Genomic DNA, 24,418 nt, shown 5'->3' with positions numbered 1-24,418 from the left:
TCTATCAAATCTCCTCTCAGTTTTCTATGTTCCAAGGAATAAACTCCTAACCTATTCAGTCTTCCTTTATAACTCAGATCCTCTAGTCCTGGCAACATCCTTGTAAATTTCTCTGTACTCCTTCAATCTTGTTTACATCTTTCCTGTAAGTAGGTGACCAAAACTACACAGAGTACTCCAAATTAGGCCCCACCAATGTCTTACACAACTTCAAAATACAGTAACGTCCCACCTCCTGTATTCACTTCTTTAATTTATTAAGGCCGAAGTGCCCACAGCTCTCTTTACAACCCTATCAACCTGTGATGCCACTTTCAATGAATTATGAATCTGTGTTCCAAGATGCTTTTGTTCTACCACATTCACTGTGCAAGACCTACACTTGACTACATTAAATTCCATCTGCCATTTTTCAGCCCATTTTTCCAGCAGATCCAAATCCCGCTGCAAGCCATGATAGCCTTCCAGCGCTATCCACTACACCTCCAATCTTGGTATCATCGGCAAATTTGCTGATCCAGTTTACCACATCATTATCCAGATCATTGATATAAGTGACAAACAACAAAGGATCCAGCACCAATCCCTGCAACACTCCACTAGTGGAGTCCTGCCCCTCCTGCAACTAAGTTTCACCAACGTCTACAACATCAGGTGTTGATTCACGGCCTGAGCTCATCTGCCTTTCCTGCAAAACTTCTTGCATTAAAATACATGCAGCTCAGGATGCTCATCATACCATGCTCAACCTTTTTGATTCCTAACTTTGTCTGAGGTCTTACCAACAGCTGTTTCCTCAACCTCTCCACTAACTGTTCTGGTACTGTGGCTCCCATCCCTCTGTATCTCTAGTTTAAACCATCTGCATTAGCAAGCCATCCCACTGGGATATTAGTCCCCCTCAAGTTCAGGTGCAAACTGCCCCTTCTGTACAGATCCCATCTTCCTTGGAAGGGAGCCCAATAATCCAAAAATCTTACGTCCTCCCTCCTACACCAACTGCTTAGCCACGTATTAAAATGTATAATCTTCCTAGTTCTAGCCTCACTAGCATGTACCTTGGGTAGCAATTCTGAGATCACAATTCTGAGATTCTAGAGCTCCTGCCTTAACTTAGCATCAAACTCCCTGATCTCCCTATGCAGAACCTCATCACTAGTCCTACCCATGTCATTGGTACCAACATGGACCACAACCTCTGGCTGTTCACTCTCCCACGTGAGAATGCTGAGGACTTGGTCCAAGCTGTCCCAGACCCTGGTACTCGAGAGGCAATATGCCATCCAGGAATCTCGTTTTCACTCACAGAACCTCCTTTCTGTTCCCCTAACAAAACCCCTATCACCACAGCAGGCCTCTTCGCCCCATTTCCCTTCTGAGTCACAGTGCCAGAGACCCGACTGCTGTGACTTCCCTCTGCTATACCTGTTGTTGAGGGGGATGGCCACAGGGGTACTCTGACTGGCTCTTTAACCCCTTTCCCTTTCCTGTCCCCTGTTTTCTTTGTCCTGCACTTTGGATGTAACTAAGTCTCCATATGTCCTATCTATCACCCCCTCTGCCCCCCAAATGATCCAGAGTTCATCAAATTCCAGCTCCAACTCCCTAATACAGGTTGATAGAAGCTGCAGCTGGATGCTCTTCCTGCAGTTGTAGTTGTCAGGGACACTGGAGGCCTCCCTGCCATCCACATCCCACATGAGGAGCATTCAACTATCCTGACTGGCATTTCTGCTGTCCTAACAGAGCAAATGTAAAGAAGGGAGGGAAAAAAACTCTTCCTAGAGATTTTCTTTTTTGCCTTCTCTGATTGAAGCCTCGAAGAGCTAAAGCCTCAAAATCATCATTCTAACTTTGTCAACTATGACAATGGCTGCTGTGCTTGCTCCTGAACTCCTTTAATTTGTTCTTGCCAAGCAATACCTAATGCCAATTAGTTGCCGGTCAAAGCTCCAAACAAACTGCCATGAGTTACTCCACAAACAAGAGAAATTCTATAGATACTGGAAATCCAAGCAACACACACGAAAACTAGAGGAATTCAGCAGGCCAGGCAGCATCTATGCAAAAGAGTAAACAGGCAATGTTTTGGGCAAAGACCCACCAGAACATCAACTGCTTACTCTTTTCAGTAGATGCTGCCTGGCCTGCTAAGTTCCTCCAGTATTTTGTTTTATACTCGGTCAGCAGACCTGAGTGAAATTCCCTCCTCTCAAGGTTCTGATCGCACAATTTCTTGCTGGTCTGAGTTCCTGAACACATTTGACAAACTCTATCCCACTTAGTCCTTTTACAGTTTGGGAATCTCAATGAATATGTGAAAAAGTTAAAATCACTTACAATAACAACCTCATGTTTCTTAAAAACATAAAAATGTAGAAAACAGTATGTAGCACAATACAGGCCCTTCAGCCCTCCACCACTGTCGCTGGCAGCCCTTTCCATGCACTCACCACTCTCTGCGTAAAAAAAAAAACCTTATCCCTGACATCTCCTCTGTACCTACTTCCAAGCACCTTAAAACTATGCCCTCTCGTGCTAGCCATTTCAGCCCTGGGAAAAAGCCTCTGACTATCCACCGGTCACCTCTCATCTTCCACTGCTCCAAGGAGAAAAGGCTGAGTTCACTCAACCTATTCTCATAAGGCATGCTCCCCAATCCAGGCAACTTCCTTGTAAATCTCCTCTGCACCCTTTCTATAGTTTCCACATCCTTCCAGTAGTGAGGTGACCAGAACGGAACACGGTACTTCAAGTGGGTTGACACGGGTCTTATATAGCTGTAACATTGCCTCTCGGCTCTTAAACTCAATTCCACCGTTGATGGAGGCCAACACACCATATGCCTTCTTAACCATAGAGTCAACCTGCGCAGCAGCTTTGAGTATCCTATGGACTCGGACACCATGATCCCTCTGATCCTCCACACCGCCAAGAGTCTCATCATTAATACTATATTCTACCATCGTATTTGACCTACCAAAATGAACCACCTCACACTTATCTGGGTTGAATTCCATCTGCCACTTCTCAGCCCAGTTTTGCATCCTATCGATGTCCCGCTGTAACCTCTGACAGCCCTCCACACTTTCCACAACACCCCCTACCTTTGTGTCATCAGCAAATTTACTAACCCATCCCTCCACTTCCTCATCCAGGTCATTTATAAAAGTCACGAAGTGAAGGAGTCTCAGAACAGATCCCCGAGGCACACCACTGGTCACCAACTTCCATGCTGAATATGACCATCTGCAACCACTCTTTTCCTTCTGTAGGCAAGCCAGTTCTGGATCCACAAAGCAAGGTCCCCTTGGATCCCATGCCTTCTGACTTTCTCAATAAGCCTTGCATGGGGTACCTTATCAAATGCCTTGCTGAAATCCATATACACTACATCTACTGCTCTACCTTCATCAAGGTGCTTAGTTACATCCTTAAAAACTTAAATCAGGCTCATAAGGCACGACCTGCCTTTGGCAAAGCCATGCTGACTATTCCTAATCATATTATGCCTCTCCAAATGTTCATAAATCCTGCCTCTCAAGATCTTTTCCATCAACTAGCCAACCACTGAAGTAAGACTCACTGGTCTATAATTTCTTGGGTGATCTCTACTCCCTTTCTTGAATAAGGGAACAACATCTGCAGCCCTCCAATCCTCTGGAACCTCTTCCATCCACATTGATGATGCAAAGATCATTGCCAGAGGCTCAGCAATCTCCTTCCTTGCCTCCCACAGTAGCCTGAGATACATCTCATCTGGTCCTGGAGACTTATCCAACTTGATGCTTTCCAAAAGCTGCAGCACATCCTCTTTCTTAATGTCTATATGCTCAAGCTTTTCAATCTACTGTAAGTCATCCCTACAATCACCAAGATCCTTTTCCTTAGTGAATACTGAAGCAAAGTATTCATTAAGTACCTCTGCTATTTCCTCCGGTTCCATACACACTTTTCCACTGTCACACTTGATTGGTCCTATTCTCATGTCTTATCCTCTTGCTCTTCACATACTTACAGAGTCTGCAGACTTTCTTGCAACGGTCTCCCTACAAAGCCTAATCAACACACCACAGAAAATTCCTAATACATGTAAATTTATATGGCAAATATTTTAAAATTTTTATTTAGAGATTCAGCACAGAAAAGGTCGTTCTAGCCTTTTGAGCCACATTGTCCAGCAACCTACCTATTCAATCCCAGCCTAATCACAGGACAATTTTCAATGACCAAATGTCCTACTAATCAGTATGTCTTTGGACTATAGGAAGAAAGTAGAACACTCAGAGGAAACTTTTACACTTAAGAGGAGAGCTTACAAACTCTTTGCAGACAGTGACAGGAATTGAACCCAGGTTGCTGGCATTGTAACAGTGTTTCACTAACTTTTTTTTATATATTTTAATTCAATTTTTATAATAATTACATAGAAAGAAAGAATAATAGAATAATACGATATCAGCCCTCCCCCCTCCCCTTAACATCCCTATCTAAAAAAAAGAAAAAAAGAAAGAAAGAAGAAAGAAAGACTGCCTGGATATTGGAAGATCCCCACATGCTCCATGGAATTCAAACTAGCTTTAATATATGTATTTGTTTCTTTCCCCAAATGACTAATAACTTTATCTTCAGAGCACCTATATATTTAATCAATAGACAATAGGTGCAGAAGTAGACCATTCGGCCCTTCGAGCCTGCACCGCCATTCTGAGATCATGGCTGATCATCTACTATCAATACTCGGTTCCTGCCTTGTCCCCATATCCCTTGATTCCCCTATCCATAAGATACCTATCTAGCTCCTTCTTGAAAGCATCCAGGCAATTGGCCTCCACTGCCTTCTGAGGCAGTGCATTCCACACCCCACAACTCTCTGGGTGAAGAAGTTTTTCCTTAACTCTGTCCTAAATGACCTACCCCTTATTCTCAAACCATGCCCTCTGGTACTGGACTCTCCCAGCATCTGGAACACATTTCCTGCCTCTAGCTTGTCCCATCCCTTAATAATCTTATATGTTGCAATCAGATCCCCTCTCAATCTCCTTAATTCCAGCGTGTACAAGCCCAGTCTCTCTAACCTCTCTGCGTAAGACAGTCCAGACATCCCAGGAATTAACCTCGTGAATCTACACTGCACTTCCTCTACAGCCAGGATGTCCTTCCTTAACCCTGGAGACCAAAACTGTACACAATACTCCAGGTGTGGTCTCACCAGGGCCCTGTACAAATGCAAGAGGATTTCCTTGCTCTTGTACTCAATTCCCTTTGTAATAAAGGCCAACATTCCATTAGCCTTCTTCACTGTCTGCTGCACTTGCTCATTCACCTTCAGTGACTGATGAACAAGTACTTCTAGATCTCTTTGTATTTCTCCCTTACCTAACTCTACACCATTCAGATAATAATCTGCCTTCCTGCCTTCCTGTTCTCCCAAAGTGAATAACCTCACAATTACTCACATTAAACGTCATCTGCCAGGTATCTGCCCACTCACTCAGCCCATCCAGATCACCCTGAATTCTCCTAACATCCTCATCACATGTCACACTGCCACCCAGCTTAGTATCATCAGCAAACTTGCTGATGTTATTCTCAATGCCTTCATCTAAATCGTTGATGTAAATCATTAACAGCTGTGGTCCCAATACCGAGCCCTGTGGCACCCCACTAGTCACCACCTGCCATTCCGAGAAACACCCATTCACCACTACCCTTTGCTTTCTATCTGCCAACCAGTTTTCTATCCATGTCAATATCTTCCCCCCAATGCCATGTAGCTCTGATTTTACCCACCAATCTCCAATGTGGGACCTTATCAAATGCCTTCTGAAAATCGAGGTACACTACAACCACTGGATCTCCCTTGTCTAACTTCCTGGTTACATCCTCGAAAAACTCCAATAGATTAGTCAAGCATGATTTGCCCTTGGTAAATCCATGCTGGCTCGGCCCAATCCTATCCTATCTTTTGTAAGTAACGGTGCCAAATTTTCAGAAATATGTCATATTTATTTCTTAAATTATAAGTAATTTTTTCAAGTGGAATGCAGCTAAAAATTTCATTATTCCAATGATCCATACTTAAGTATGAATCTGATTTCCAAGTAACTGCAATAGCCTTTTTGGCTACTGCCAATGCAATTTTTATGAATTTTTTCTGATACTTGTTCAATTTTTAAGGTTCGGTTTTATCCCTTCAATATCACATAGTAAACAAAATATTGGGTTATGTGGAAGTTGTATTCCAGTAATTTGTTCCAATAAAATTCTTAAATTTAAAAAAGTTGAATTTTAAAACAGGACCAAGTAAAGTGTAAAAAAGTACCAATTTTTTGATTACATCGAAAACATTGATCAGATAGATTTGGATTTAATCTATTTTTTGTGGTGTAATATATAATTGATGTAAAAAATTGTATTGTACTAATCTAAGTTGGACATTTATTGTATTTGTCATACTGTCAAGACATAGTCTTGACCAACTTGTTTCATCAATTTTAATATTTAGATCAGTTTCCCATTTTTGTCTTGAGTTATGAATTCCTTGTTTAATTGTTTAATTATACATCCAAGAAGTAAATTTTTTAATTTTTCCTTTTTGAATTAAAGTTTCTATTTCATTAGGTTTTGGCATTAACATTGTTTGACCCAGTTTATCTCTTAAATAAGCCCTTAATTGGAAATAACAGAAAGGAGTGTTATTTGATATTTTATATTTATTCTTTAATTGATCAAACAACATCAATATACCTTCAAAACAGTCTCCTATATATCTAATCCCTTTTTGAAATCAGTTATATAAAAGTTGGTTATCCATTGTAAAAGGAATGAGTCTATTTTGAATTAGAGGTCTCTTTGCTAATAAAGATTTCTTTATCTCATCATCAGCATTTGTCTTGTTCCATAAATCAATCAAATGTTTTAATATAAGGGATTCTTTCTTTTCCCGTATCCATTTAGATTCCCATTTGTATATAAAATCTTCTGGTATATTTTCTCCTATCCTATCTAACTCTATTCTAATCCATGCCAGTTTATCTTCATCGAAAAAAAAGTCAATAAATCTAGGTTGATTTGCTTTATAATAATTCTTAAAGTTTGGGAGTTGTAACCCTCCTAGGTCAAATTTACATGTCAATTTTTCCAATGATATTCTTGACATCTTACCTTTCCATAGAAACTTCCTCACACATTTATTCAACTCTTGAAAAAACTTCTGTGGCAGTTGTATTGGTAGTGTTTGGAATAAATACTGTAATCTAGGAAATATATTCATTTTTACAGCATTGACTCTACCTACTAATGTTATTGGTAACATCATCCATTTATCAAGATGATCTTGAATTTTTTTAATAATGGCAAATAATTTAATTTATATAAATTCTTTATATCGTTATCAACTCTTATACCTAAATACTTTATACCATTTATCAGACATCTAAATTGAGTTACTAGTTGACATTGACTATAATCTCCTTTAATAGGGGGTAAAATTTCACTTTTATCCCAGCTTATTTTATACCCTGATATTTTCCCATATTCTTCCAATCTAGAAGATAATTTACGCAACAAATGCAATGGGTTTATTAGATAAATCAGAACTTCATCAGCAAATAGATTAATCTTATATTCCTCCCGGTTAACTCTGAAGCCCATAATATCTTAGTCAGTTCTAATTAGTTCAGCTAATGGTTCTATCGCCAACACAAATAAAGCAGGTGATAAAGGACAACCTTGTCTAGTTGACCTCGTTAACTGAAATGGTGTTGAAATTTGGCCATTTGTCACTACTTTAGCTTTGGGGCTAGTATTTTAGGTTTTAATCCAGTTTATAAAAGATTCTCCTAACTCGTATTTTTCCAATACCTTAAATAAAAAATCCCATTCCAGTCTATCAAATGCTTTTTCTGCATCCAAAGCAACTGCCACACTCATTTCCTACCTCTTTTGTGCCAAATGAATTATGCTAAGTAACCAAGTTACATTACCTGCCGCTTGTCTATTTTTAACAAATCCTGTTTGATCCATATGTATTAATTTTGGTAAATATTTAGATAATCTATTAGATAAAATTTTTGCTATTATTTTATAATCCATGTTCAACAAAGAAATAAGCCTATATGATGTTGGTTTTAAAGGATCTCTATCTTTTTTTGGCAATACTGTTTAAATTGCTGTTGAAGAAGATTCTGGAAGTTTATGTGTTCTTTCTGCTTGATATGTTAACATAAAAGGAGGAATTAATAAATCTTTAAACTTTTTATAAAATTCAGGCGGAAAACCATCCTCTCCTGGAGATTTATTACTCTGGAGTGATCCTAGAGCTTCTTCGACCTCTTTTAATGTAAAAGGCATATCTAATCCCTTCTGTTCTTCCGAATTCAATTTTGGAAGAGTTATTTGTGATAAAAATCTTTCTATCTCAACAACATCATTTTGTGATTCTGATTGATATAATTCGGAATAAAAAATTTTTAAAGGTTTCATTAATTTCTAAAGATTTATAGGTAATTTTATTTGCACTTGTTCTAATTGCATTTATCATTTTGGAAGCCTGCTCTGTTTTCAACTGCCAAGCAAGAATCTTGTGTGATCTTTCACCTAATTCATAATACCTCTGTTTAGTTCTCAAAATTGCTTTTTCTGTTCGCTATATCTGGAGCGTATTATATGTTGTAGCTTCTTATTGACAAGTTGTCTTCATTTTTCTTCTGTCATATATCTTTGAGATTCTTTTTCTAATTTTGTAATCTCTTTTTCTAATTGATCTATTTCTAAAATATATTCCTTCTTAATTTTAGAAGTATAACTTATTATCTGGCCCCTCAAATATGCTTTCATCGCTTCCCATAATACAAATTTATCATCAACTGAATATGAGTTTGTATCCAAAAAAATTGAATCTGTTTTTTCATAAAATCACAAAAATTTTGACATTTTAATAATATTGAATTATATCTCCATCTGTAAATCAGTTCCTCCTTATCCATCATTATCATTGTCATTATCAAAGGGGAATGATCTGACAGTATTCTCGCTTTATATTCCATACTTTTCACTCCATCCTGAATATTCATTGATAATTTAAAAAATCTATCCTAACTTAAGTTTTATGTCTATTTGAATAAAATGAATAATCTCTTTCTCTTGGGTTAATTCTCCATATATCAATCAAATTTAAATCTTTCATCAATGATAACGTTAGATTGAGTACTTTTGATTTTGTAACAGCCTTAGTTGACCTATCTAGAACTGGGTCTAGACAAAAGTTAAAGTCTCCACCTATTAATATAATTAACTAATTAACTAACTGTTGCACTATTGTGCTGTCCTGTTCTTACTTATTTAGCGATACAGCAGAGTAGGTTCTTCCGGCCCTTCGAGCCATTCCGCCCAAGCAACTCCAATTAACCCTAACCTAATCACAGGACAATTTACTGTTCATTGACCAGTTAACCTACCCTGTACATCTTGGGACTGTGGAAGGAAACCAGACTACCTGGAGAAAACCCACACAATGCATGGGAAAGACTTACAGAGACTCCTTACAGATGGCATTGGAATTGATCTCCAAGCACTGATTCCCCATGGTGTAATAGCATCATGGTAACCACTACATTATCGAGGTGCTGTTAAGAGCTGTTGGTGTGGGTACATGGATAGGTGTTAATCTGTGATGTTGAATAAGATTTAAGGCTATAGTGTAGCGATGTACTACATACAGAGCTAGAGACGACACGCAATCGGTAAGTTGTTTCGAGACTAGATCATTCAAACTTCGTGGCGCTGGCATTTAATCCCTAGCACCTGCCCTCTCCGGGCAGAAATGACATCAGAAGTGCATTACCAAAGTCTTTCCCCGCATGCTGGCTATTTGTGAGCTGGTTCGCCTGTGCAGAAAGTGGGTCGCCACATACCCCCCCCCCCCCCCACCGCCCAGAACCGGCGATACACCCCCCAATGTACACAGATCATCCGGATCAGCCTCTGTTTGGGAGGTCTGCCTCTGCGCGGTAGTGCCTGAACCTTGACCGGCTGCGCCAAGTCCACATGGGCTGGTTTGAGTCGGTCCACGGTGAAAACCTCCTCTTTCCCCCCAATGTCCAGAACGTACGTGGACCCGTTGTTGTTGATCACCTTGAAAGGCCCCTCATACGGCCGCTGTAGTGGAGCCCGGTGTCCGCCCCTTCGTACAAACACAAACTTACAGTTCTGCAGGTCTTTGGGTACATGGGTTGGGGTTCGTCTGTGCTGTGAAGTCGGTGCGGGGGCCAGGTTGCCAAGCCTTTTGCGTAGCCTGTCCAGGACTGCTACAGCTTCTTCCTCTTGCCCCCTTGGGGCTAGTATGAACTCTCCCGGGACGGCCAGGGGTGCGCCGTACACTAACTCGGCCAATGAGGCATGCAGATCCTCTTTGGGCGCTGTGCGAATTCCAAGCAGGACCCAGGGAAGCTCGTCCACCCAGTTAGGTCCTCTCAGGAGGGCCATGAGAGCTGACTTCAAGTGACGGTGGAAGCATTCCACTAGTCTGTTCGACTGTGGGTGGTAGGCAGTAGTGTGGTGTAGCTGCGTTCCCAACAGGCTGGCCACAGCTGACCACAAGCTGGAGGTGAACTGGGCGTCTCTGTCAGAGGTAATGTGGGCCGGTACCCCGAAGCGTTCTACCCAGATTGCAATCAGTGCTCAGGCACAGGAATCGGCAGATGTGTCAGTGAGCGGGACCGCCTCTGGCCACCTCGTGAACCGGTCTACCATAGTTAGGAGGTACCACGCTCCTCGTAACACTGGTAGGAGGCCCATGATATCCACATGAATGTGGTTGAACCTCCGGTGGGTGGGTTTGAACTGCTGCGGCGGGGCTTTTAGTGTGCCGCTGTACCTTGGCTGTTTGGCACTGCGCACACGTTCTGGCCCATTCACTAACCTGCTTGTGAAGTCTGTGCCACGCAAACTTGCTGGAGACCAGCCGGATGGTTGTCCTGATAGATGGGTGCGCCGAACCGTGTATGGAGCCGAAAACTCGCCGCCTCCAGGCTGCCGGGACGATGGGGCGAGGTTGGCCGGTAGCCACGTCGCACAGGAGGGTCCTCTCACCTGGGCCTACGAGAAAGTCCTGCAGTTGCAAACCCGAGACTGCGGTCCTGTAGCTGGGCATCTCGTCGTCTGCCTGCTGCGCCTCCGCCAGTGCTGCATAGTCCACCCCAGGGACAGGGCCTAAACAGCTGTTCTGGAGAGTGCGTCCGCCATGACGTTGTCCTTTCCCGAGACATGCTGGATGTCCATTGTGTACTCGAAGATGTAGGACAGATGTCGCTGCTGGCGACCAGGGATCGGACACCTTCCTGAACGCGAAGGTCAACGGTTTGTGGTCCGTGAACGCAGTGTACAGCCTGCCTTCTAAGAAGTACCTGAAATGCCGGATTGCCAGATATAGTGCCAACAGCTCCCGGTCGAAAGCACTGTACTTGAGTTCGGGTGGTCGTAGGTGCTTGTTGAAGAATGCCAGGGGGTTGCCAGCGCCCCTCGATGAGTTGCTCCAGCACCCCACCGACTGCTGTGTCGGATGCGTCCACTATGAGTGCAGTCGGAACGTCCGTTCTGGGGTGCACCAGCATTGCGGCATCTGCCAAGGCTTCCTTGGCTTTAACAAAAGCGGCCACAGCCTCCTCGTCCCAAGTAATGTCCTTGCCTTTACCCCACATCAGGGTGTACAAAGGGCGCAATATACGGGCTGCTGAGGGGAGGAAACGGTGGTAGGCCAACAAACTCCTGCAGGCCTTTGACCGTATTAGGCCGGGCAAAGTGGCAGATCACATCTACCTTGGCGGGCAGAGGTGTTGCCCCGTCTTTGGTAATCCTGTGGCCCAGGAAGTCGATGGTATCGCGACCGAACTGGCATTTGGCCGGGTTGATCGTGAGGCCGAAATCACTCAGGTGGGAGTAGAGCTGGTGGAGGTGGGACAGATGGTCCTGGCGACTACTGCTGGCTATAAGGATGTCGTCCAAATAGATGAATGCAAAGTCCAGGTCGTGTCCCACCACATCCATTAGCCGCTGGAACGTCTGTGCGGCATTCATCAGGCCGAAAGCATTCGGAGGAACTCGAACAGGCCTAATGGGGTGATAAGTGCTGTTTTGGGGATGTCTTCAGGGTGCACCAGGATTTGATGGTATCCCCGGACGAGGTCTACTTTGGAAAATATTCTTGCCCCGTGCAGGTTTGCTGCAAAGTCCTGTATGTGCGGCACGGGGTAGCGGTTTGGAGTGTGTTATGAAACCCCATAACTGGGTCATTTACCAGCAAAGATAGAGAGGTCCGTTGAAGTCTGATGGTACTATTTTAAAAAGTATTTATTGATAAAGGGGCACAAAAATAAGATTAATGCAAACATACAGATAATATACGTTGTCAATACTAAATCTAAAAGCACGGGTATAATAAGAATCAATAAGAAATAGCTCAATGGTTGTCTAGGGGATAATGTATTGTCCGATGGAAATATAACAGTCACTGTTAGTTCGTTCAAGCTGCAGCGTTTTGGGTTTAAGAGAGAGGCATTTTAAACTTGCCCAGATCTTTTATAAGGCCAATCCGTTGAGTCAGGGGAGTGGGTTTCCCCGTTGTTAGCTAAAAGCTGTTTTCCGTGGTTCCAGCCACCAGTTCCAGCAACGGAATTGAATGCACCTGGCCTCCTTCATATGATTTCCTGCTATTACGTGGTCACTTAACGTTTCTTCTGGTGCGTCTGAGGGGCTGTTCCTACAGACCCTCTTTTATCCTGACTCGCAGGGTCGTAGATGTCAATCAGGTTGGAGGTGATGCAATCTCTCCCTCAACCAGCCCACTTTGCCTGAGGGCGTTCACGTAGCATAGTCTCCCATCCACAACTTTGCCTTCCGGAGACAATGGCCATGTCCCGTAGCTTTACATTGCCGGGGAAACGAGACATTCTGCACATCTCTCTCTCTCATTTCCTGGGCCCCTTGACCCAGCCCAACAGTGATCTTGCGATTCTCACAAAGGAGGGGGCTACCCCGCACCCTTCGGCCCCTCAGAGCTGTGGTACATTCATAACAAGTGGTAGCCTTGTTCAGTCTGCGGTAGTCGCCGCATGGTCTCCAACCCCCAGCTGCTTTGGGCACCATGTGCAGGGGGAGGTCCATGGGCTGTCGGACCTCTGTACAATCCCCAATTCCTCCATACTCTTGAACTCCTCCTTCGCCAGGCGGAGCTTTTCCGGGGGGAGCCTTCGTGCGCGGGTGTGGAGGGGTGGTCCCTTTGTCGGGATGTGGTGCTGAACCCCATGTCTGGGCATGGCTGCCATGAACTGCGGTGCCAGAATCGATGGAAAGTCCGCCAGGATTCTGGTGAATTCGTTGTCCGACAGCGTGATGGAGTCCAGGTGTGGGGCCGGCAACTTGGCTTCACCCAGGGAGAATGTCTGGAAAGTCTCGGCACGTACCAGTCTTTTCCCCTGCAAGTTGACCAGCAGGCTGTGAGCTCGCAAGAAGTCCATCCCCAGGAGTGGTTGGGCCACCGCGGCCAGTGTGAAGTCCCACGTGAACCGGCTGGCGCCAAACTGTGGCTGCACTGTGTGGGGTGCCGTAGGTCCGTATTGTGCTGCCGTTTGCGGCCCTCAGGGTGGTTTCTGGTTTCCTGTTGTGGGTGTCGTACCCCGTCGGGGCAAGACACTGATTTCCGCTCCGGTGTCGACCAAAAGCGGTGTCCCGACTGTTTGTCCCAGACGTACAAGAGGCTGTCCTGGTAGCCATCCGCCATTGTCATTAGCGGCAGCTGGCCCTGGCCCTTGCAGGGCGGGCGACATTGGCGGGTTTCTGTGCCCCACTGCTGATGGTAGAAACACCACTGCTCACTGGCCTCCTCACTCCTGCCTCTGTGTAGTGTGCGCCTCCCTACCGGGCCTGGTCTGGTCTGCTGTTGGGCGCATGGCCTGGTAATCTGACTGACGGATGCCACGCTCTCCCTCTTGGTTTTCCACAGCACGTCTGCCCGGGCCGCCACCTTCCGGGGGTTGCTGAAATCTGCATTGGCCAGCAGCAGATGTATATCCGTGGGCAGTTGCTCTAGGAACGCTTGCTCGAACATGAGGCAGGGCTTGTGTCCGTCATCCAGGGCCAGCATCTTGTTCATTAATGCTGACGGCAGTCTGCCTCCCAAACCATCCAGGTGAAGCAGGCAGGCACCCCGCTCACGCCGTGAGAGGCCAAAGGTCCCAATGAGCAGCACTTTGAATGCTTCATATTTGCCTTCTTCCGGGGGCGACTGTATGAAATCCGCAACCTGGGTGGCCGTCTCCTGGTCAAGGGTGCTCACCTGGTGGTAACGCGTGGAATCAGAGGATATCTGCCTAATCTGAAACTGGGCTTCTTGTTGGCTAAACCACACGCGTGGTCACAGCGTCCAGAAAGTCAGCAGTTTTAGCAAAACTGCGTGAACAGATGAAGAGTCGGTCATCTTTCGTCCAAATCCCATTTGGACCGTCGGGGTCACCGATGTAGCGATGTACTACATGCAGAGCTGGAGATGACACACAGTCGGTAAGTCATTTCGAGACTAGTTTATTCAAACTTCGCGGCGCTGGCATTTAATCCCTAGCGCCCGCCCTCTCCGGGCGGAAATGGCATCAGAGGTGCATTACCAAAGTCTTTCCCCGCGCTCTGGCTATTTGTGAGCCCGTTCGCCTGCACAGAAAGTGGGTTGCCACAGTATCAGATTTCCTGAATACTGAGTAGTTGGAGAGAAAGACCATAAAACGTAGGATCAGAATGATGCGATTTGGCCCATTGAGAAATTGCATGGAAAAGTGGTTCAAATGTAAGTGGCATGCCAGAGGTATAACTCCCTCTTGTTTATATATTTTGCCAGGTACTCAGAACTACAGTGGCCAGAGTGTCTTCAGTGTTTCTCCTGTTAAAGGATGGATAGATGCAATGCATACTCAAGAATTTGAAGTGACCTTCAGTCCTGACCATGAAAGTCTATGTTACTCGGATGTGATATACATAGAGCTGTTTGATAAGGTATGTCAGCAGCTGCTTAAAAGGGGAATTGTTGTTATAATTATCTTTACAGTAGGATCATGTTACACAGAAACAGGCATTTTCAACCCACCTCATCCATAATCTAAGGAGAGATACAGTAGCATAGTGGTTACCATCATGCTATTACAATGCAAACGATCTAAGTTCAGTTCCCACTGCCATCTATAAGGATTTTATACATTCTCCCCATGACCATGTGGGATTTCTCCAGGTGTTCCGGTTTCCTTCCACATTCCAAAGTCATGAGGGTTAGTAGGCAAACTGGTCACATGGCTGTATTTGAGCAGCGTGGGCTTATTGGCCCAAAAAAACTTGTAGTGGCTGTATCTCTAAATAAATAAATAATTGTGATGGTGACAGTCCAAGGACATGTGGGTTATTAGGTTAATTGGATACATGGGTGTGATTGAGCAGCATAAGTTCTTTGGGCCAGAATGGTCTGTTACCATGCTCTAACTCTAAATATATGCAGTAGCATTGAGTGATAGTGTCCAACACTTGTTTAATCAACCTGTTCAGCAGCTCCCCAGTTAGCAGCAACACATCATTGCATAAAGGAAATTCCGGAAAGATTAGTGATTACTATATTTCATTTTCCTTCACAGGTCAGTCACACAATCCAGCTGAAGGGAGCTGCAAGAGAACATATGATGTTTGTTGAAGGTGGAGACCCACTCGATGTCCCAGTGGAATCTTTAAGCATCTTACCAAGTTGTGAGCACATGGATGGAAGCGGTATAATACCTTTTGTGCTATAATGTTATCACACAACTGAGGGAGGGCTCAATCACAAATTTTAATTGTTATGTTTAATGTGATATCTATTTCTCACAACAGTCAAATTTATCAACTCCAAATGTGTCCATTCCCCCCAAACTCATCCAGTTTTCAGTTATGTTCAAATAGGGTAGGGACACTAGACAGCTACAACATCACCTGTTGACCTTGTTCCACATAGTTATAGAGTAATACAGCACAGAACCATACAAGAACCATAGAACACTACAGCACAGTACAGGCCCTTCAGCCCTCGATGTTGTGCCAACCCATATAATCCTTAAAAAGTACTAAACCCACACTACCCCATAACCCTCCATTTTTCTTTCATCCATGTGCCTGTCCAAGAGGCTCTTAAATACCCCTAATGTTTCCCTGGCAAGTCATTCCAGGCACTCACAACCCTCTGTGTAAAAAACTTACCCCTGATATCTCCCTGATGCACCATCAATAACTCACTCTGAGACGTAAAGGCGAGATATCGGCTTTTATTGACTGGAAGGAAGAACAAGCAGTGAGTGACCACCATACTACATCCCGGAGACTGAGAGGCCGGGCTCAGGCCTTGATCGCCTTTAGGGGGCGTGTCCAGACAGGTATATGTAGTTCACCACACTCCCCTAAACTTCCCTCCCTTAATTTTGTACATATGCCCTCTGGTGTTTGCCTTTCATCCTTCGTCCCAACTTGTCCATGCCAAACAAGTAAGGGTCTTGGCCCGAAACGTTGACACTTCATTGAGTCCTGATAAAGGGTCTCAGCCTAAAATGTAAACACTTTATTCCTCTCCATAGGTGCTACTTGACCTGCTGAGTTCCTCCAGCATTTTGTGTGTGTTACTCTAGATTTCCAGCATCTACAGAATCTCTTGTGTTTGTGCCCATCTGAAATAGACTCATTTTCCGGCACTTAGACCATATCCCTCTTTACCTTTCCCTATCCATGTACCTGTCCAACCACCTTTCAACGTTGTAATTGTACCCCACCTCTACCACTTCCTCTGGTAGCTTGTTCCATACCAGGGCAGCACGGTAGCATAGCAGCTAGTGTAACTTAATTTCAGCCCCAGCTGTAAGATCAGAAGCTCGATTCCCGCTGCTGTCTGTTCTCTCCATGTCCATGTGGGTTTCCTCCCGGTGATTCAGTTTCCTCCCATGTTCCAAAGACGTATGGTAAGAGTTAGTGAGTTATGGTCACACTACGTTGGCATGCCAGAAGTATGGTGACACTTGCAGGGTGCTCAGTACAATCCTTGCTGATTTGATTTGATGCAAATAATACATTGATAAAATAATCATGAAGCAATAAATTTTATGCTTCTTTCCTGACTTTTGAAAGAACCTTGGATTAATTCATCAGAATCCAAAACCACTTTCTAATTTTAAGTGTTTTTCTAACTTCACAAAGAGAGGTATTTCCATGGTTTTCAGTTTGAGGAGCTTATACTGTGAATTTCTGTAACTATTGTCCACAGATATCCCTCAGCCACTGAAGTCAGTTCTGCTCACTTTGAAAAGCATCAAGTCTGACAACAAATACAACACTGCTTTGAGGGAATTCCAGGTAGGATGTATCCGATCAACTCAGGCTGCTGGAAAAAAGGTAATCACATTCTTTTGAATTGTAGATATGTAACAAGGCATATCCAGAAATTATTTAAAAGTGTTTAAAGTTACAAGAAGTAAATTAGATCAAACATTATTAGATTAGATGAGATTAGATTCAACTTCAAAGTCATTGTGCCAAGTACAGATACAAAGCCAAATAAAATGCAGTTAGCATCTAACCAGAAATGCAAAGAATAGTGTTATTTACAAAATAACTGTGAATAAAAAGTAGGTGCTACAGCACACAAATATAAAAGTACTGATACAGTACAATATGGGTGCAATACTGCTTTGAGCTGTGATGTGAGGTTCAGCGGGGTCACAACCTCAGGAAAGAAGCTCTTCCTTTACCTGCTGGTGTGGGAGCAGAGGCTCCTGTAGTGCCTACCGGATGGAAGGAGTGTAAAAAGTCCATAGTTAGCGTGAGATGTATCCTTGATAATGCTTTCGCCCTGCCCAGGCAGCGTTTATGGTAGATTTTCTCAATGGTGGGCAATTGGGTGCTAATAATCTGCTGGGCAATTGTGCACTGGAGTGCTTTGCTGTCCGATACGGGACAATTGCCATACCTCACTGAGATGCAATTGGTGAGTATGCTCTCACTGGTACAACGGTAAAAGTCCTTCAGTATCCTGGGACAGAGGTGAGCTTTCTTGATGCTCCATAGGAATGAAGGGTGCTGTTGCGCCTCTTTGATCAGGATGGAGGAGTTCAGGGACCAGGTGAGATCCTCGGAAATGTGGACACCGAGGAACTTGAAGCTTGATACACGCTCCACTACAGCTCCATTGATGTAGATGGGGACGTGAGTGTGGCTCCTAGCATGCCTGAGGTCCACAATGATCTCCTTGGTCTTCTGGGTGTTAAGGGCCAGGTTGTTTTCATCACACCATGTGGCCAGGTGCTGGACCTTGTCCCTGTAGGCCTTGATTTTTCCTTGATTTTCTGAGTATGCCCACAAACAAACAAATCTTGGTTTTTAAAGAGCAAACACGAGGAAATCTGCAGATGCAGGAAATTCAAATAACAACACACACAAAATGCTGGTAGAACACAGCAGGCCAGGCAGCATCGATAGGGAGAAGCGCTGTCAATGTTTCAGGCCGAGACCCTTCATCAGGACTAACCGAAAGGAAAGATAATAAGAGATTTGAAAGTAATTGGGGGAGGGGGAAATGCGAAATGATAGGAGAAGACCTATCTCGGTTTTATATGGTGACATATAAGTACTTTGATAATATATTTACCTCGAACTTTAAACTTTGAACAGTACAACAAAACAGGCCCTTTGGCCACATCTCTGTGCCAAACACAGTACTGTTTATTTATGTGTCATTTTAAAAGCCTCTTAGCACTTATGGTAGCATAGTGGTTAGCGCAATGCTATTACAGCTTTGGGCGTCTAAGTTCAGAGTTCATTTCTGATGTCCTCTGTAAGAAAGTTTGTACCTTCTTCCTGTGTGTGCATGGGTTTCCTCCAGGTGCTCTGGTTTCCTCCCACAGTCCAAAGATATACTAATTAGTAGGTCATTGGAAGTTGACCTGCGATTAGGCTAGAGGATAAATTGGTGGGATGCTGGAAGGGCCTGTTCTGCACTGTATCTCTAAAACAAAATAAATGTCATTATCACATCTGATTCCACCACCACCCCAGGCAGACATTGCTCAACTCAGTTCCTCCAGCACATTGTGTATTGTTCCAGATTCCAGCATCTGCATTCTCTTGTCCAAATCGTCCTGAAGAATCTCCTCTGCACTATGTGGTGACCAGAACTGGTCACAATACTTTAAATGCTCTCTAGTGTTTTGTAGTTTTAACATAATATCCCTCCTTTTATATTCTATTCCCCAAACTATGAAGGTAAACATGCCATAAGCCTTCTTCAGCTCCTTATCTCCCTGCATTGCCTCTTTCAGGGAACTATGGGTTGAGCTTTAATAGCATTAGCATTTCTTACTACCCTACCATTCATTGTGTTTGTCCTACCCTGATTTTCACTTCATTAAAGTTCCTCATCTTGCACTTTTCCAAATTAAATTCCATCCACTAACACTCCACCCGACTTTCTATCTCACCTGTATCCTGCTAAACCTCAAACAACATAAAACATAGAACATTACAGCACAGTCAAGGCCCTTCAGCACACAATGTTGTGCCAACCTTTTAACCTACTCCAAGATCAATCCACCCCCCACCACATAGCCCTCCACTTTTCTCTCATCCATGTGCCTATCTAAGAGCCTCCTAAACATCCATAAAGTTACTGCCTTTACAACATATCCCAGCAGTATGCTCCACAAGCCCACCACTCCTTGTTTAAAAAATCTATTTCTGACATCTCCCTTAACTTTCTTCCAGTCACATTAAAATTATTCCCCTCGTATTAGTCTTTTCCACCCTGGAAAATGTCTCTTGCTGTCCACTCAATCTCTGCCTCTCATCATCTTATACAGCTCTCTCGTCACCTCTCATCCTCCTTTACTCCAAGTAGAAAAGCACTAGCTCATTCAACCTATCAACCCATATATTGAAAGATGACCAAATTCAAGGGTAAAATTAACAAGTTAAATGATCTGGGCCACCTCCAGGAGCCTGTGCGGATATTGCCTGTAAGGTGCACTGGGAAATCCTAGACTTGTGAAGGGCAATATGGAACTAAAAAATATACTTCATTTCACAAAATCAGTATTTAGCAATTAAAAGGAAGCTCTAATTCACAGCTCAGGTATCAATCACTGGCATATGTCATGAAATACTCTTTTGTGGCAGCAGTACAGTGCAATACATAATTTACAAAATTATAAATTACATTAAAAAAATACTGTATATAAAAATTAAATAAGTAGTCAAAAAGAGCAAGAAAAAAAAAGAAAATAGTGTGGTAGCGTACTGGGGTTCATTTCCTTTTCATAAATCTAATGGCAGAGGGGAAGAAGCCTGAAATATTGAGTGTCTCTCTTCAGGCTCTTGTACCTCCTCCCCGAAGGTAGCAATGAGGAGAGGGTATGTCCTGGGTGGTGAAGGTCCTCATTGCCACAGGGCTAGTGCCCACGATAGAGCTGGCTGAGTTTACAACTTTCTGCAACTTTTTCTGATCTTGTGAATAGCCCCTCCATACCAAACAGTGACACAGCCAGTTAGAATGCTCTCTGTAGTACATCTGTAGAAATTTGCAAGTCGTAAGTGGCATACCAAGTCTCCTTAAACTCTTAATGAAATACTGTATAGCCACTATCTTTGTAATTTGGCCCAGGGAAGATGTTGAGACTAGGATTCTGTGATTTAAAATCTCTACCTCAACTGGTGGTTTTGTCTTTGCAGAGTGTTGAGTTCATCATTGACAGTCCACAGGCTGCTCACGTGAAAGGATTCACCATTGATCCGGTCCGAGGTGTGGTGGAGGCTGGCAGCACTAAGACAATTACTGTCAGCTGGGCTCCCCCTAGTGGTCATAATGTAAGTCCTTTGGTGTCTTCACTCAACCATCCAGCACTGAATGCTGCTACTGATTGTTATATATCAGGACTGATGAAGAGTCTCAGCCCAAAATATCGACTATTTATTAATTTTCGTAAATACTGCCTGACTTGCTGAGTTCCTCTAGGGTTTTTGTGTTTCACTCTGCATTCCAGCAACTGCAAAATTTCTTCTGTTTATGATTTGCTGCTGAGTGATCTTATTAGCTTTAAAAGTTAAGGAATGTGGTGCATTAATTAGTTAAAGTTCCATTCTAATAAATTGAAGTTTTATATTTAATTAAATCTTTTAATGGCAAGTTAAATAGTTTATGTAATATGGTATGTTTTTGTTTAAAGTTAAGTGTATAAATGTACAATTTACCAATAAGTGGGCCTTTTATTTGACAATAATCTTGTGAACTATTTGGTGAACTTACAATCATTGTATGATTATTGTATACTGCTAGAACTTGAAGACCCAAGATATAGTTAAAAGCTGAATGGATTAGGACTTTATTCCCTGGAGCATAGAATGAGGGGGAATTTGATAAAGATGTCCAAAAATTTGAGTGGTATAGATAGGGTAAATGCAAGCAGGTGTTTCCCACAAAGGTAGGATGAGACTAAAACTAGAGAACGTAGGTTAAGTGTAAAAAGTGAAATGTTTAAGGGGAACATCTTCACTCAGAGGATGGTGCAAGTGTGAAACAAGTTGTCAGTGAAAGTGATGGATGTGAGTTTGATTGCAACACTTAAGAGAAGTTTCGGTAGGTACATGAATGGGAGGGATACGGAGGGCTATGGTCCATGTATAGGTTGATGGGACTAGGCAAAATAATAGGGTGATGTAGTCGCGCGCAACGCACTACTAAAGAAACACATGGAGGCAGAGAGAGCTGAAATCAGAATGCCTTTACTGATTCAAAATTGCGCGCTTAAATCTCCTCTCCCATGGGACACTGCGACCCGCGGGGAGGACATGACGTCAGACTGTCCCCGGAAGGTTTGCCCTGAGAGGGTAGTTCCAAACGCACTACCACATGTCTGCCCACGGCTCCTGATGGCGGTTCGAGTCCCGCGTGTGTGGGGTGCCACCCCCCCCCCCCCGAAACATCCATCGGGGGAGTGGAGCCCCCAGTCTGTGTGCTTGCCTGGGTGGCCGGCCTCGCCGGCGTGGTGCAGGTACCCTTACTGGTTGTTCAATGTCCAAGTGTGCCGGTTTGAGACGGTCCACTGTAAAAGTCTCTTCCCGGCCACCCACCTCTACGACACATGTGGTTCCATTGTGCCGAATCACCTTGAAGGGTCCCTTGTGTGGCCGCTGTAGAGGTGACCTGTGCACACCCCTGCGAATAACAACATGCTCACGGTCTCGGAGATCTTTAGGGGTGAAAGATGGCGTGGGACCATGCCTGGAGGTCGGGATCGGTGCCAGGGTCCCTACCTTGTCCTGCAGCCTTGTTAGCACCGCTGCTGGAGTTTCTTCCGAACCTCAGGCCTCTGGTACGACCTCGCCTTGGACCATCGGGGGGGGGGGTGCTGTAGACCAATTCCTCCGAGGAGGTATCCAGGACCTCCTTGGGGGCTGTGCGGATTCCCAGTAGGACCCAGGGAAGCTCATCTGTCCAGTTGGGACCCCTGAGGCGTGCTATCAGGGCCGACGATATGCCGGTGGAATCGCTCTACCAAACCATTGAACTGGGGATGGTACGCTGTGGTGTGATACAGCTGGGTGCCCAGGAGCTGTGCCAGTGCTGTCCGCAGACCAGATGTGAACTGCGCCCCTCTGTCGGAGGTGACGTCCGTTGGGAGGCCGAACCTGGCGATCCAGTTTGCAATGAGCATCCTGGCGCAGGACTCAATGGCCGTGTCTGCGAGTGGTACGGCTTCCGGCCATCTGGTGAACCTGTCTACCATGCTAAAGATATACCTGGCACCAAGGGACACTGGCAGGGGGCCGACGATGTCCACATGGATGTATTGGAACCTCCTGTGCATCAGCTGGAACTGCTGGAGGGGAGCCTTCATGTGTCGCTGGACTTTGGCGGTCTGGCAGTGTACGCAGGTCCTGGCCCAGTGTCCAACCTGTTTGCGCAAACAGTGCCAGACAAATCTGTCCGCTACCAGCTTGATGGGCGCCCGGATGGAAGGATGGGCACATGTCGAACACCCAGCGCCTCCATGCTGCTGGTACCACGGGTCGGGTTTGCCGGTAGACACGTCACACAGCAGTCGATCCGCTGCCAGGCCGATGGAGACATCCTCCAACTGGAGCCCCGAAACGGCGGTGCGGTAAGCTGGGATCTCAATGTTCGACCATTGTGCTTCCGCCCGTGCTGCGTAGTCTATTCCTGAGGACAATATGCCTACTGAGTGGAGGCAGAACCGAGACAGTGTGTTAGCAACAACATTGTTCTTCCCTGCAATGTGGCGGACGTCCGTGGTGAATTCTGAAATAAAGGACAGGGTGCCGAGCTGACCATGGGTCCGATACCTTGGCCAGTGCGAAGGTGAGGGGCTTGTGGTCCGTATACATGGTGAACTCCCTTGAGGAAGTACCAGAAATGCCGGACAGCCAGGTAGAGCGCTAGCAACTCTCTGTTGAAAGCACTGTACTTCACCTCTGGTGGCCATAGGTGCCAGCTGAAGAAAGCGAGTGATCGCACTGGTCCTTGACGAGCTGCTCCAGGACTCCACTGACTGCCATGTCAGAAGCATCAACTGTAACTGCCATGAGTACCTCGACTCGGGTGCACTAGCAGAGCCACCTTTGCCAGCGCCTCCTTGGCCTGCTCGAACGCCTCCGTGGACTCCACGTCCCATGCCACTTCTTTGGCCTTCCTGGCCATCAGGCTGAACAAGGGTCACATGATGCGTGCTGCTGCCGGCACGAGCCGATAATAAAAGTTGACCATCCCTATGAACTCCTGCAGGCCCTTGACCGTGCTGGGCTTGGGGAACTGGTACAGATCAGATACAGATCAGGAACGCCTTAAGCTTAGTGTACCTGTCCTCTGTTGGTGACTGGCGTAGGAAGTCGATGATCCGGCCTGCCATCTCCTGATCAAGCGTGCTGACCACGTAGTAGTACCATGTGGCATCGGCTATAATATCTCTGATATTGAACTGGGCCTCAGCCTGCTCGAACCAAATGTGGGGCTGAGTGGCCCAGAAAGTTGGGAGCTTCAGAGAGACCGCACTGTGCGAGTTGCTCGAACTCATGGCTGGTCGCTGAGTCGCCGGCTCCAGATGCTGTCTGGAACGTCGGAGTCACCAATGTAGTTGTGTGCAATGCGCTACTAAAGAAACACACGGAGGCAGAGAGAGCTGAACTCAGAATGCCTTTACTGATTCAAAATCATGTGCTTAAATCTCCCCTCCCATGGGCCCCTGCGACCCGCGGGGCAGACGTGACATCAGACTGTCCCTGGAAAGTCCGCCCTGAGTGGGTAGTTCCAAACGCGCTACCACATGTCTGCCCACGGCTACCGATGGCGGTTCGAATCCCGCAT

General features: G+C 45.0%; 1 protein-coding gene across 7 annotated transcripts in view; it reads left to right on the top strand.

The window, feature by feature from the left end:
* cfap74 (cilia and flagella associated protein 74) overlaps positions 1-24,418 on the top strand; it is a 460,813-nt gene that overhangs the window by 422,162 nt on the left and 14,233 nt on the right. For all 7 annotated transcript variants that reach the window (XM_059952433.1, XM_059952430.1, XM_059952431.1 and 4 more), the window contains 4 exons: positions 14,888-15,042; positions 15,669-15,798; positions 17,315-17,442; positions 20,770-20,904. In XM_059952433.1, coding sequence (XP_059808416.1) covers positions 14,888-15,042; positions 15,669-15,798; positions 17,315-17,442; positions 20,770-20,904 — 548 coding nt within the window. The remainder of the gene's footprint in view (positions 1-14,887; positions 15,043-15,668; positions 15,799-17,314; positions 17,443-20,769; positions 20,905-24,418) is intronic.

This window comes from Hypanus sabinus, chromosome 27, assembly GCF_030144855.1.
Source record: "Hypanus sabinus isolate sHypSab1 chromosome 27, sHypSab1.hap1, whole genome shotgun sequence".
Lineage (NCBI taxonomy): Eukaryota > Metazoa > Chordata > Chondrichthyes > Myliobatiformes > Dasyatidae > Hypanus > Hypanus sabinus.
This window is presented reverse-complemented; position numbering and strand designations above follow the sequence as displayed.